General features: G+C 48.4%; 4 protein-coding genes and 1 long non-coding RNA gene across 16 annotated transcripts in view; 2 read left to right on the forward strand and 3 right to left on the reverse strand.

The window, feature by feature from the left end:
• The first annotated feature begins 116 nt into the window (after positions 1-116).
• On the forward strand, positions 117-948 carry LOC117184454 (uncharacterized). The gene is made up of 2 exons (XR_004469823.1): positions 117-586; positions 704-948. It is a non-coding gene; the product is annotated as an uncharacterized lncRNA (long non-coding RNA).
• Positions 870-2,532, reverse strand: LOC4814274 (uncharacterized). Its single transcript, XM_001354446.4, has 2 exons — positions 2,252-2,532; positions 870-2,194 (listed from the first exon to the last, which is right to left on the reverse strand). Exons 1-2 carry the CDS (start codon positions 2,415-2,417, stop codon positions 975-977), a joined length of 1,386 nt encoding a protein of 461 aa, XP_001354482.4. The 5' UTR covers positions 2,418-2,532; the 3' UTR covers positions 870-974.
• A 106-nt stretch (positions 2,533-2,638) lies between these two features.
• On the reverse strand, positions 2,639-3,980 carry LOC26533384 (translation initiation factor IF-2). Its single transcript, XM_015186881.2, has 2 exons — positions 2,813-3,980; positions 2,639-2,741 (listed from the first exon to the last, which is right to left on the reverse strand). The coding sequence occupies exons 1-2, from the start codon at positions 3,607-3,609 to the stop codon at positions 2,660-2,662; spliced, it is 879 nt and encodes a 292-aa protein (XP_015042367.1). The 5' UTR covers positions 3,610-3,980; the 3' UTR covers positions 2,639-2,659.
• A 343-nt stretch (positions 3,981-4,323) lies between these two features.
• Positions 4,324-6,168, forward strand: Sec22 (vesicle-trafficking protein SEC22). Its single transcript, XM_001354447.4, has 5 exons — positions 4,324-4,556; positions 4,642-4,885; positions 4,967-5,076; positions 5,201-5,502; positions 5,570-6,168. Exons 2-5 carry the CDS (start codon positions 4,811-4,813, stop codon positions 5,716-5,718), a joined length of 636 nt encoding a protein of 211 aa, XP_001354483.2. The 5' UTR covers positions 4,324-4,556; positions 4,642-4,810; the 3' UTR covers positions 5,719-6,168.
• A 406-nt stretch (positions 6,169-6,574) lies between these two features.
• Positions 6,575-13,696, reverse strand: part of LOC6901139 (uncharacterized protein CG43867) — a 143,336-nt gene continuing 136,214 nt past the window's right edge. For 4 of the 12 annotated variants that reach the window (XM_015186884.2, XM_015186886.2, XM_002134579.3 and 1 more), the window contains 8 exons: positions 12,530-12,990; positions 12,036-12,458; positions 11,673-11,955; positions 11,494-11,606; positions 11,210-11,419; positions 9,937-10,032; positions 9,351-9,692; positions 6,575-9,285 (listed from right to left, as the gene is read on the reverse strand). In XM_015186884.2, the coding sequence (XP_015042370.2) occupies positions 7,969-9,285; positions 9,351-9,692; positions 9,937-10,032; positions 11,210-11,419; positions 11,494-11,606; positions 11,673-11,955; positions 12,036-12,458; positions 12,530-12,990 (3,245 nt within the window). In that variant the 3' untranslated portion in view covers positions 6,575-7,968. The remainder of the gene's footprint in view (positions 9,286-9,350; positions 9,693-9,936; positions 10,033-11,209; positions 11,420-11,493; positions 11,607-11,672; positions 11,956-12,035; positions 12,459-12,529; positions 12,991-13,696) is intronic. The other 8 variants (XM_015186888.2, XM_015186889.2, XM_015186890.2 and 5 more) reach the window with 7 other exon arrangements.

Genomic DNA, 13,696 nt, shown 5'->3' on the forward strand with positions numbered 1-13,696 from the left:
TAGTCGCACCCATGCAATGAAATACTGAAATCGATAAAAGTTATTTCTCAGCTTATTTGTTGCACGATACAAAAATTTTAAATATTCGTCGATTTCTCGTTTTCTCATGCGAATGCAAAGAAAACGAGGGAGAACGTTGTTAGTTGTTGCTGCGACCGCAACTCTACATTTATAACCGAAACACAGTCAGTATGGCTTTCCTCCGGCAGACGGCGCTGACATTAAATGACGAAGAGTGCGCGCGAGAGAGATAGAAAATCAGTCAGAACGTGTCGTCGGGCGTTGTGTAGCCACATCAAATTGATTTGTTCCTTTTGGCTATAAAAATGATATGATCTGATCCAGGTTCGGCAAACTGATAAGAATACTATTATCTGAAGATAGCGAAAATGTGTGACCTTTGAGGACTTTGCTCACCAAATTAAATTAAATTTGTATTAAAGTACATACAATAGGACTTTTTGATTTTTCGCTCCAGCCCCATAAAATGAACCCAGCAGATAATCTTGGTGGGCTTCGCTTTCTTCTTGGTATTTAACGGGAATGTGTATGGAATGAATCAATAATTAGTCTTCATGTCGTAAAAGTTGGTTGGATAATTCAATTTGTACAATTTTATTATGTAGAAATTGATTTTTTTTGTCAGCTGCTTTCTAAATCTAAAATAACAGATAAAAAAATATTTTTCTAAAATTTATGTCAGCTTCGAAAGTTCGGATGTAGTCAAGGACTGGAGATCGACGTCAAGGGCCGGCATGCTTAAGGAAGACGCCCTCAGCGGCGATCGACCAGCATCGGAGGAAGCAGAAAGGAAGTTTATTGCTCGTTATATATGTATATCGTATTTAGAAATTGTTTAAAGTTTTCAATTTTAAATTTGAGTTTGTGCCGTCTCTTACTTATTAATTTATTGAATATGTCACTAAATAAACAAAGTCTTATTTGTCGAGAGCAGCGTATCACTGACACGACTCCTACGCATGACTGCAACTTGGTTCCTCTGTCTCTGGAATGGCTCCGCGATCTAGCACCTGCAGCGTGTCGCGCCCCACAGAAAGGGTCAGGGATGCTCCAGACGTCTGCTCCTTTTTTTGGACATCACGTTGAGTTCCACTCGCTTGATGCTTAGGTGTAGGCTTAACCACCGTCACGCTATCTGCCGAGTTGAAATCGCATAGAGGCTCGTGAACTATCGGACGACAATGGACGACGCGTCTTCTCTGACAAGCTGCCTCGTTCTTCATGAGAAACGTTACTGAGACTGCTCCTGCTCCTAGCCTGGGATGACATTCTGGCAATTGAGTGGCTGTGGAGACGCTCTTCTCCTGCTGGAACATGCGCGGCAACTGTTCAGCGAGGGACTCCAATTTTTTGGTCAGCTTCTCGGCTGTCACCTTAACCCGTTCCCGCATGTGCTGCTGGACCTCGTCCAAAGTGGTGGCTGTCGTTGGTGGCTGGTGGTTGATCGATCCCCCAATCGTATCGCCAATCATCTCTGTAGTGATGTAATTGGGTCCCAGTTCCTTCAAAGAGTCGTCTGTTTCAAACATTTTACAAGCAGACTCACACGGCTCTTGGGTATCTAGATCGTCTAGCATATTCTTCGCTCCAAACTCTTCCTCCAAATGATTGAACTCTATCGATTGTTGTATGGAAGCCCCGGATATTTCATAAATCAGCTCCGTACGGACGTGGACAGTGGTTTGGCTGCAGGGCATATCAATCGGGTCTACGCGAGATAGAAATGGTGGGAGTGAAGAATACATGGACTCCTCCAAATTGATGGAGCTCAGCTCTGTGTCGCTTTGTTCTGACTCTGTCTCTAGGAGATTCTTCGGCCCTAGAATCTCGATCATGGCCGGAACCGGACGAGGCTCCAGGTTAATAAAGTTGTTCGGTGGGGACTGTCCACGCCTCCAGAGAACCTTCATTTCCCTGTCAGTGTTTTCCAGCGTCTCCGTGAAATTTTCCGGTAAACTCTGCTTGAGCATAGTGGACGTAACCAAATTGGTCATCTTTTGGCGACGCTTCAGCGAGGAGTGCGGCTGCACTTTTCGGGGAGATGACCGATAAAAGATCTTGTGCCGCAACCAGGGCCCACCCGTTAGGGGATCCACATCCACGATGGTGGCCCTGACAAAGTCCTCGGAAGGCTTCTTCCCCGATGGCTTGTGCGGTGTTGTCAATCTGTAACCTGACCGCGCAAATCGTACTGTTTAGCTGTTCAAAATTCTGCTTTTACTGTCCTTACTGTCCTGCTGGATCTTTACCAGGGAGAGGTCGAGAAGTGCCGGGGCCTGGCTTCCGGGACCCTCATACTCATCGCTAGGGGGCTCTATGAAAGGAATCAGTCGCTGGAAGTTCGGATTTGGACGGCCTACACCACACGACAGCTCGATGGACTCGCTAAAAAACATAGTATAGTTCCTTTCGGATGTGTATATTGAAATTTATGTGATTTATGTATTCTTCAAAAAATTTGTTGCTTTGTTTTATTGTGCTTGATTCGATTCAGAACTGATCGATTCTGAAAGTCTCTCTTGATTTGGGACTGACATATTTGGGTCTGAGATAGATCTCCCACACACACACACACACATTACATCCTTATAAATAAAAAAAAAATATACATATGTAGAAGGTTGTTCTGCTCTTTGGTTCACTCTCGCCAGTCGCCGATGATCTGCGACGAGGGCACGAGCTCCAGGCGAGCGTTGGCCAGCTGGTCCGGCATTCCGAGCCTGGAAATGGTAGTGACTGATATAAGACCACCAAGAATCGTGGGGAAGGATCCACACGAGGCGAAACCTACCTGGCATGGAAGGGAGACACTGGCGCAGGCTGTGGGGCCGCCTGGGCCACCCTGGGGCTGGGCTTCAAGCGGTTCCTGGCCGGCGAGGTGCCCGCTTCGATGCTGTCCAGCGTATTCCGCACTACGATCTGCTGCTGCTGCTGTTGCTGGCGACGAGACGATGGGGCGCGTGGCGCGGCCATCTGCATGAAGCGGAAGAGGCGGGGCATGGCCTCGCTGTCTGTTACATCATCGGTGACCAGGTCATCCCCGCCAGCAGCAGGAGCAACGGCATCGGGAGCGCGGGGAGTGAACATGGCCGCCAGCCGGACGGGGACAAAGGCCGGCAGTCGAACGGTAACTGGAGTACCAGGTGCTAGCGGATTGGGAGCAGGCGCAAGCACTACTGGCCGTGGTGGTGGAGGCGGTGGAGGAGGAGGAGGCGGACGGGGTCGCCTTGGTGGTGCCGGCGTTGTGGTGGTTTCCAGTGGCTCTGGCACTGGGCTGGTGGCCACTTCCTGCTCTACCTCTCGCCAAGCGTCCAGCAGGGTCACCAGCTCATCCTTGCTCATGTGTCCCAGACCAATCGGATTGTAGGCCCACTCCCCGACAATCGGTGTCACGCTGTTCCAGCCGGCTGATGTAAGGGGAGCCAGGTGACCGATGGAGCCGAAGGAAGCGAGAGAATCCAAAGCGGGTGACCCACCGAAGAGGGAGCTCCGCTGAGGACGCGTGAGGAGATGCTGCTGGCCAGCAATGGCTCCCACTAAATGCAGGAGACAGAGTACCGCTACCGCTAAATTTATTGTTGTGGACATGGCGATTGTCGACCGTTTGCTTGTCCATGGGGAGGAGCTGGCGCTTTTTATAGTAGCTGTCTGTCCGGAACATGGAAAGCGGAAGCGTGTGGAAGGCGGCTAACGAACGGAAGTGCACGCACCTTGGCGGTGGGTGAGCATCGAACATCGAAAATTGAACAGGTTCCCCAGCAGCCCATAGCAAATGGTCACTCTAATCGAAACACGAGTACGCACAAGTACAAGGCGGCCAAGTACTCGAACTCAAACCCACCCAGTCCCTGGTCTGGTTTTTAGCCTCTGGCTGCGAACTACTTTTCCTTTTCGACTCTTCTCCATGCTTGTTCAGACAGGGGCCCAGACCGAGGCCAGGCGAAACGAAGTGAAACCAGTTGGGCGAATTGTCACACGGCTGGCTACTTTGGTCGCCGAGTTTTGCGCCTATATTCGCCTGACCGCATAGAGGAAGCATTTGAAAAATGCGTTCATGTGCATTTCCTTCATGCCTGGTCAGCGGGGGAAGTTATGGAAGCAGTGGGAAGATGGGAGTTGCGTAACTATCTTTAGGCGAAACTCGTTTCAACGAGTTTGATCAGGGTACTGATCTTCATGAAGCTCCATTGATCTTCACCGGAGGGAAATTCGAGTTTAAAATTAACCGCCAAAACATGGTATCGATAGATGACCAAGAACTATCGTCCATTTGAGATCTCCACTGAACGAGTGTGACCAAATATTCCAGCTATCGTTGACACTGCTGACGTGTTTCCCTCTACAGGAAAAAACACGAATCGGATTTAGCGACCGCCCCTCGTCGCCCAACGTTGCAACATAGTTTTCACACAAACTAAAACGCAAGCAATGCCGACCCCCCATAGGAGACCAGTCACCTATTAGGCCACGACTCACGCATTCGTTCAGCGGACAACGAGACACTGGAGCGGTCACAGAAACAGGAACAGGCACAGGTATGGGTATATATATATATATGAATATGGGAGCCAGAGAGAAACCGTTCGACATATGTAGCATATAAATTTCACAATATTACAGGCTGAATGAATTGTAGCTGGAGCTACAAACACTGTGACCACTACAACAACGGTGCGGAGCGGGACAAGGCATCGGAAAGTGAAGCCGTGTTCACAGAGCGAGAGCGCTAAGCTGAAACAACACACCGAGCGACCCAAGTCCACGTAGCGAATGAGAAGGAGCCCTCAACATGGCGATGCTTACAATGATAGCCAGAGGCATCGATGGCCTGCCACTGGTAGGCACCATGCAGGAAGACGAGCAGGTCAGTGTCAAAGGTTCCACTTCTCACCATCACACCTCAACCGCTAAATATCGCTCTTAACTGAAAAACTTTCACTTTTAGAGCGGACGCACCATCTTGGATTATCAGAACCAGGCGAAGATGCTCTTCCGGAAGCTGGGCACACACTCGCCGGCCAGGAGTAGCATCGAGACGGGACCATACCTATTCCAGTGAGTACCGCCAGCCATCAGTGATCGCCTGTTGTGTATTATATACGATGATGCAATGAAGCTAACGCTGCCGGCAATCGCACTATTTCCATTTCCCTCTTCTCCCCCATTTCCCTCCAAGCAGCGTTCTAATCGAGAATGACGTTTGCTACTTGGTCATGGTCGATAAAATGTATTCCAAGCGACTGGCGTTCAACTACCTGGAGGACCTTGCCCAGGAGTTCCACACACACTATGGGCGGAGGGTGAACTCGGTGACCCGGCCCTATGCCTTCATCGAGTTCGATGTGTACATACAGAAGGCGAAAAGGCAACTGACGGACCGCAGGCGAAACATCAACAATATCAACACACAGCTCCAGGACGTGCAGCGCATCATGGTGCAGAACATCGACGACGTGCTACAACGTGGCACGGTCTTGGCGGGTAACTAACAATATACCACCTCTGAGCCTATATCTTATCTCCGTTTTTTTCTTTTTTGCGCTTGCAGACCTCGACACGAAGACCCAGAACCTGTCGCTGATGTCGCAAAAGTACAAGAAGGATGCCAAATTACTCAACCGCAAGTCGATGGTCATGAAGGTGGCGGCTGTCGGCATCGTTTTCATCATCTTTTTCCTCTACTTCTGGGTTTTGTAATATTCGTTGGTCCCCCACTCTCTGTTTGTGTTAACGTTTAGAATCAGTTGTCAGTGGAAGTTTCCCCGGCAGCAGCGAAAGGTGACGCTCGTCCATCGGCGGTGGAGCATGCTCAGTGTCGGAAGTCGGACGTCAAAGACGGACGGCCAAAAGATATTTAGGCTAACACACATATATACCAAATCATATATCACATACATATATATATATATATACATGTATATATGAGGGGCAATATTTACCAATGCAAAGGAATCCAGCAACTTTGACATGATTTAAGTTTTATATCTTTTTCCTCGGTCCGTAATACCGGAAAACCATTTAACCCAGCACACACCCGCACAGTCACAGTTGCGGTCATCGTCATGGTCATGGTCCCTCGTTCGCACTATATTTTTCTTAAATATTTTATTACGATTTCAATTAAATTTAGTTTGCTCGACCTTTGCACTTGTGCTACCTTTGCTTTGCTACCGTATGGCTGGCGGGTGGTGGCCGGCGGCCGGCGGGGATACCTGTCTGTAAATTATAATACTTAATGTGTCTCTCTGTGTGTGTGTGTGAATTTGTAGATTGTACGTACATAAATGTGGAATAGCTATGAAGATAGTGCCTAGGAAACCCAATCGACTGCGATTAGGAGCTAAGCAATAAGAAAAAAGACAGCACAGAACGGGAAATAATACAAGTTTTAGGCAATTTATATAGTTACTAAATTAAGGAAAATAAATCAATTTACATTGTTTAAATAAGCATACCGCCATTTGATTCCCCCATTATCCCCTATCCCTTTGCCCCCGTAGTAGAAATACTAATGCAGATCTTTGGTTTAGTTTTAATTATTAATTTCCCTTTATATATATATATAATTCGTTTCGTTCGAGTGATGTGTGTGATACATTTGCCTATATAGTTATACATACATATATACTATATCCTTGTTCGATTCTTTGATTCTTCTTCCCAATGTGATGGTGTTTCTTCGGTTCGGGTCTTGAGGTTGGGCTTCTTTTACATCGTATAAATGTGTAATATCAAATCTTTACAATTAGGAAAAAATGCGCTTTTGCCATTTGCATACAATTCTTTTGTTATATATTCTGTATAATTAGTTTTTGCTTGTGTATAATTTTGTTAAATATCGATTCTGAGTATATGTATACTCTCCCTATATATATATATATTGTATATTTTTTATATATGCGTGTGTGAGTGAGTTTAACGAAAGCCGACAGATAACCAAAGATCAGCGATGCTATTCTATTCTCTAGTAGGTCTCTCTATGAGTGCCCAATCTCATCTATCGCTTCTATGTAATTTACGCTCTGTATATCAATGGAAAGCCCTAAGCCTTTGCTTTAGAGAAGCTCTGGGACACCGAATAAGGGCTAAAACGTTTTAAAAACAAATGCAGCATGATGGTGCTAGGGGTGGGAGGGATCTAAAAAAGTGCTGAATGCTGCCTGAATGCGCCATCTCGCTCGAAGCGAAAACCATAGTACTAATACGAGTGTAGTTGATGGAGATGTTCTTCTACTTCTGTTTCTGGCTCGAAAAACTCTTTACAAAATATTTCTCTTTTTGTTTTGGTTTGGTTTGGTCTCTAACACTAGTGTTTGCTATATGTTGTTTTTTTTTTGTTGTTGTTTTTGTTTTTGTTTGGCTTGCTCCTGTCTTCTATTCTTCTCATCTATAAATTCAAAAGGCAGTTATCGCGCATGGAGGGACAATTGAGACTCGTATTACAAAGCATTACATCAAAGAGCAAGAACACTCGAATATACCACATACTAGTATCTCTATCTTTACATATATGTACGTATATATGTATCTCTATCTTTATCTGTATCTGTATCTGTATCTGAGGGAACTACAACCACGAAACAAACAAAGAAAAACTAACGAAAAGAGATTCAAAATATGTTCTGTTTCAGATACCTCTTAAATATTTTTTTGGGGTACGCTCTTAGGACTATACAAAAAAAGAGACTATAATTAATCGAATTATACGATTAGGTTAGAGTACGTGTACCGTTGCTAGTTGTTTAGGAAAGAACAGTGTTGAGTAGTGCCTGTGGATCAAGGGATCCCCCGCTCTTCTTATTCTACGTAAATATATGTGTGTATCCCTTTATGTGGGCGTGTATCTGTAGCATATGTATATTAGTCGTATATGTGTCCGGTTGTGGATGCGTATGCGGCGCCTATGTACAATACGGTATAGAATGAAGTGAAGGGAGGATCCTTCTTCTACTTGATCCTCTGATGGTCGGGCGTGCTCTTCAGTATATCCGGCTGGTGGTGGTGATGCTGCTGCTGATGATGATGGTGATGATGGCCCGAGCTGAGTGTTCCCGGATGACTACCGCCGCCTCCTCCGGTTGTGGCGTGATGCGAGCTGCTCAGTGTGTGCGAGTGCGTGGAGTTGAGCGTGTGCGTGGCATGGGAGTTGAGCGTGTTGTGGGCCGTGGTGGTGGCGTTGGTGGAGAAGCCAGTGCCGCTGCCCGGTCCGCCTGTGCAAATGCCAATGCTGGTGAGTCCTGAAGCGGCCACAGTGGATCCGGCACCGGGAGCAGGACGATTGGAGGCGCGCAGCGAGCGATGCGATCCGTTGCGGGTCAGGGAATTCATCTGGGGCGTGCCGGGAACCGTGTGACCAAGAGCGTTCATGTAGTCGGCTATGAGCAGGGTGATCTCCAAGATCTTGGGCTTGCTCATCGCGAAGAGAAGCTTCTGTTCGCAGCCGCCGGCCAGTGTGCCATCGTCGTGGGAGACGACTAGCATGAAGTCGTCCTGGCATCCGCCGAATGTCATCACCGAACTGTAAGGATAGCGCGCCACCGGCGCCATCGTGGACAGCTCTAACACGTTCAGCGCATCCTCGGCGACGGCCAGCCAGGCTACGTGCGAGGTCTCGCTCTGACGTGGCTTGGCCTGGAAAAGGCAGGCCCCGAAGTAGGGCCACTTGCGGCAGCAGGTCAGGTAGATGCGGACGCAGTCGAGTGTGGAGCGGCCCTTAAGGAGCATCCACTTGGAGATGAGCAGCTCTTGAACCTCCTTCAGCTGCTCGGCCCCGAGGGCGTCTCGGTATCGGTACGGATAGAACTTGTCAAGACCCTTGAGGCCGACGCCCACGTCGCGCGACTTTTCCAGCGAGTAGTCGCCCATGTCGATTTGCGACATGAGCGAGGCCAGCTCCAGGGCCAGCTCGCGGGACAGGGGAAAGCGACCCTGGACGATCTGGGCATTCGTTTGGTAGCACAGCAGCAGCCGCTCCTTGTCTGTCTCGCACTTTATTGTGTGCTTCCAGTAGAGCCGGTTCTTGTAGGTCAGCTGGATGACGCGCGAGTTCTCGAACTTCCCAGACCCCTTTTCCCGCAGCGCTGTCTCCCACTTGCTGATCACGTCGCACAGCTTGGCTAGCGGTTCCAGATAGTGCTCCAGATCCTTCTCGATGGGATCATCGCTGAACAGACAGAAGCCATTGCTCGCATCTCGGGTTCCTAGTTCGTGGGCGAGCGTCGCCTGGAACTCCTCGATGGTCGTCGAGCCGTCAAAGGAGACCACCTTCAGGGAGGGAATATAAGCAGTTATTTAGACGAGGTCTACACGCTGTGATTACCATCTCATACCTGGTAGGTGGCGTTCATCATGTGCACGGGTATCGCATGGGGCAGGGAGTGGTGATATGGGTTCTTCAGGAGAATGGAGAGTACCTCCATGCGCGATGGCTTCGTTTCGCGGCCGCCGTTCTTTAGAGTGCGCTCCAGGGCCCGCTCACAGTAGGCCGCATACTTGCCCGTCTCGGTCTTGGTGTCCGCATTCCGTGAAAGATGCAGCTTCAAGTACCACAGTAGGCGACTCGACTTCGGGACAAACAGGGAGACGGCCAGAGCGAGGAGCTGCCAGCCCTGAACGAAGCTGTACGCCGGCGGATTCGACTTGCAGTCGATGATGGGTGCAGCAATAGGTGCCTGGTCGACCGAAGAGATGAATTAGTATACAATCTCAGAGAGATACTGACTAGATTCCGGTTAGTGGTATGGTGGTGGTTATGGTTAGTCTTTTTGTGGGGTTTTAGGAGTGTTTGTAATCTACTTTTATCGAACTACTGGAATCGAACACAACTGTACCTGTACGTGTACGTGTACGTGTACGCAAAAGAGAGTACAAACAATAAGAAGAAAAAAAGAAAGACGAAAGATTTCCCCGTCATACCTGAATAGATGTGGGCGAACTGCCGTTGGCATGGGCATTGCCCGCCTGTTGGGTATCACAGGTGAACAGGCTTTGGGTGGCGCACAACAGTAGTTGCTGTAATAAGTGTTCGTCAAAGAGTCATCGGTCGGTGGGTACGCGGTGTTTTTGGAAACGTGGTTCAACAATTTGGTTGGTTTGGTTGGTCACACAAGAGAACACATCAATCAATCAATCAAATTCGAAATTCAAAGAAAATAAGGAATGGAAGAGAAGCCATCATCAATCATCAGTTGTTTTTTTTTCAGTTTTTTGTTTTTTCATGTTACTCAATCATCAATGTAATCAGTGTTCATCAGTGTTGGATGTGTTTCGTTGTTCAGTGTTGTGTAACGTTAAGCTCCAAACAAACATAACGAACGAACCAGGCAAAAATAGAGAGACAGCGAGAGATAGAGAGCAAGAGCGAGAGCGAGTGAGATAGAGACATTCAAAGCGAAAAACAAAGATGGAAAAACTCTAGTAATAGAAAACGTACACACTGAGCTTTAAAAGTATGCGTACTGCTGGCTGATGTTCTGTTTTTTCGAGTGTTCTGATGGTTTGAGTGTGGATTCATTGTAGTGATTGTTGTTGTGGGTGCCGTGATGGTTCTATGCTTCTAGTTTTCTCTTTTTTTTGTACAATTTACAGCAAATACTTTATACAGATTGGTATAACAGATATATATATATATATACATATATACATACATACATATATGATATATGTACAGATATGCATGTATGACAGTTTTAGGGGAAATTCATTGTCTGTCTGCTACGAAAGAACTCATGAAACTGAGAACAGATGAAAACGATCTACAAATTAGTTACGATCAAACATGCACTATCTACCGATACTAAAAATGGAGTAGTTGTATGTTGGTTAGTTATTAGTGAGTACGTGTTATTTGGGTATAGAATAGCTCTCTCTTTGTTGTTTCATCGATAAGCGGAGCAAACAATAGTAGCATGATGTGGCATGGCATGGCATGGCAAGGTACCTCACGAGTCACCAGTCGGGACGGTGTTCTTTTCTTTTCTTTTTGGGGGCAAGTTTTTTCGTAAGTTAGTAGGGGATTTCATTTGGGGGAAGAACACACTACATCAAATCAAAAACCAACTATTTTTGGGTGGGTTCATTCAACTAAACATTCTTTTTGGTAGTGGTAGGTTGGGTTTCGGGTGGAACATATGGGGCATGGATGCTGGGATGCAGGGGATGTAAAAAGCTCTGCAACTGAAAAACTTACGCGCGTTTGCTTGCCCAGCTTCTTGTTTACCTGGACGCCGACACTGAGCTTCTGGCCCATGTGCCGGGAGGTCTGCTTGATCAATATGCAGATCATCTCCGTCTGCAGCTCGGGCATGTCCAGGGAGTGCTGCAGTGCATTCTGTGCCAGCACCACATGGTAATCGATGCCCGGCTGATTCACAGCCACCGACATAAACAGCTGAATGCTCTGCGGAATGGATCGAATGGATAGAATGGAACGAGGATCAGTTTGGGCTTCCTCTAGCTCCCTCTCTGTCTTACCTTGAACAGTTTGATGGCCTCTGGCTGCATGGTCTCCGTGTGCATGGACGTGAGCGGTGCCGTGATGGTGTCTTTGGTGTGCAGCAGTATTGGATGGCGCCACAGAACGCAATCTGTAAAGTGTAATCAATGGGGAATAAGCTTCCATTTGCTGCCGAGATTCGGAGGTGGTTTCTCACTTGGATCTCCGTCCGTCTCCATGAGCTTTTGCACGAGCTGCTCGTACTGTGTGCCAGCGCTTGGACCTCCGCCAGAGACCACCGTCAGGTGGTAGAGCCAATTGTCGCGCTCAGGCTTTCCGGACAGGATCAGGTAGGTGGGTCCCTGGTGGGCCGGATAGATGGCGACGGTGAGTCGTGCCTGATCCTGGGCGGCATCCTCGCGCTCCTCTGAGTCCGAGTCCGAGACGTGTTCTACCTCCTCGACGCGTGCATCGCGCATGTTGATCTGTCCCAGGGGATTCTGAATGGGAAGGAAAGTATGGTCTTTCATGAGTATTTCCTCAGGAAACCTGAGAATCTGTTAGACGACTCTCCGCTCACCGTCTCCGCTGGAGCCTTGAAGTAGAGGAACATCTTGCCGAGCAGCACGCACCAGCACTTCTTGGCATGGCCGTTCTTCACCTTCGTCACCCAGCCCTGGACCGTGGGCTTCTGGTCGTCGCGGCTGAGAAGCAGCTTGGTCGCGTTCCGTCGCTGCACATTCTGCAGCACCCGGATCCAGTCGTCCATGGTGGCATGGGAGTCGGCCGTCAGGTAGTAGACCTTCTTCCCGGTGTCTATCTCGAAGGTGGAGGCTCCCTCCGCCCGATTTATGCGACATGCCTCGTCCAGTTGGATCTGCCCCTGCGGCTTCCGCTGCACATCGTGCTGGCTCTTCCAGTAGTTCAGGGACCCGTTCTTCAGGACGAACCACCGCTTGCGCCACGTCTTAAGCTTGCCACCCAGCTTGGCCAGGTGACCCATCTAAAAGAAAGAGTAGAGATTATAGCTGGAGCTGGACCTGCGGCTTCTCTGGGGATTCACTGGGTGCTTACCTTTTCTAGGGACTCGATCTTCTTGCTGGGCGAATCCACATAGGAAGCGCGCATCAGCAGCGACGGCATCGAGGCATCCATGCAGGTGGACTCCGACACGGCGTCCGGGGGCAGGGCGTAGTCGTCCGAGAGGCCTGATTCAAAGGAAAGATCTGAAATTACTGTGCCACGCATGTGTTGGGGACTGGATGCAGAGGCGATGCAACGGGGTGCAACGATCGGTGGCACTGGTAGCCGCAGCGTAGCCGTTGCCGTTGCCGTTGCTGTCTGGTGTGCACGTGGCAGCGTGCTCTGCTCTGAACCGCCTTGGGGCAGGCATGTCGGCGACAGTGTCAGCGTCAGCCCCTGGTGGGGCAATGTGTGGTGATGGTGATGGTGCTGTTGATTTTGGTGGTGCAGTGGTTGGTGGTGGAGATGCTGTGGCTGTGTGGATGTGGATGTGCGTGGCTGGTGGAGGTGGACTGTGCGGTGGTGCGGTGTGTGAGGCGGATGGAGCGGGTTAATGTCGGTTACATGATTGCAAGGCGGATCGGTGGATCGGTTGAGTGGTTTAGATGGTTTTTGATGGACAAAAGTTGTCACAAATTGTTAGTTTTTTATAAATTAGTTTTATATTTTATCTAGGTTCTAGAGGACGGGGGATGTGATGGGCAGGAATTAGAAGTAGATACGGTGTGTAAATCGGAACAGGATGTGGAGTTGGAAGTGGAACTATATCTTTGATCTTGAAAAGGAAATAAATTGAGCTCCAGGAAAAGAAGGAATGTCAGAACTAGAACGGGAACAGACCCACAAATAGATACATTTAGTGGGAAATGGCAGTGAGGATGATTGCAAAACAGTATTGAAAGTAAAACGGAAATTGAAAATAGGACTAGAAGGGCTACACGAAATATGATCTCGAACCGAAATGGAAACGGAGCAGAAAGCTAAATGAATCGGGACTGCGGAAATGAAACAGTGAAATTAAGCATATTGAATGATATCGAAAGAAAAGGCATTGGAAGTGATACTGAAGTTACGAAAGCAAATGAAGGCGAGGTTCCAAGGGCGGCATTACTGTAGAATCCTGGGGAATGGTTGCAGGAAGTGGCAGGTGAACGGGGATCGGGATCAGGATCGTATGGGGATTGGGGGAACTGTGTGTGCGTTAGATTCTGGGTTTTC

Source organism: Drosophila pseudoobscura, chromosome X, assembly GCF_009870125.1.
Source record: "Drosophila pseudoobscura strain MV-25-SWS-2005 chromosome X, UCI_Dpse_MV25, whole genome shotgun sequence".
NCBI lineage: Eukaryota > Metazoa > Arthropoda > Insecta > Diptera > Drosophilidae > Drosophila > Drosophila pseudoobscura.

What these genes read in the sequence shown, in the direction of transcription:
- LOC4814274 (XM_001354446.4), bottom strand. Translation starts at nt 2,417, where the DNA reads ATGTTTTTTAGCGAGTCCATCGAGCTGTCGTGTGGTGTAGGCCGTCCA. An exon ending in GGTAAAGATCCAGCAGGACA is followed by an intron (nt 2,195 to 2,251) that starts GTAAGGACAGTA and finishes TTGCGCGGTCAG; the next exon opens with GTTACAGATTGACAACACCG.
- LOC26533384 (XM_015186881.2), bottom strand. Translation starts at nt 3,609, where the DNA reads ATGTCCACAACAATAAATTTAGCGGTAGCGGTACTCTGTCTCCTGCAT. An exon ending in GTGTCTCCCTTCCATGCCAG is followed by an intron (nt 2,742 to 2,812) that starts GTAGGTTTCGCC and finishes TACCATTTCCAG; the next exon opens with GCTCGGAATGCCGGACCAGC.
- Sec22 (XM_001354447.4), top strand. Translation starts at nt 4,811, where the DNA reads ATGGCGATGCTTACAATGATAGCCAGAGGCATCGATGGCCTGCCACTG. An exon ending in ACGGGACCATACCTATTCCA is followed by an intron (nt 5,077 to 5,200) that starts GTGAGTACCGCC and finishes CCCTCCAAGCAG; the next exon opens with CGTTCTAATCGAGAATGACG. An exon ending in ACGTGGCACGGTCTTGGCGG is followed by an intron (nt 5,503 to 5,569) that starts GTAACTAACAAT and finishes TTGCGCTTGCAG; the next exon opens with ACCTCGACACGAAGACCCAG.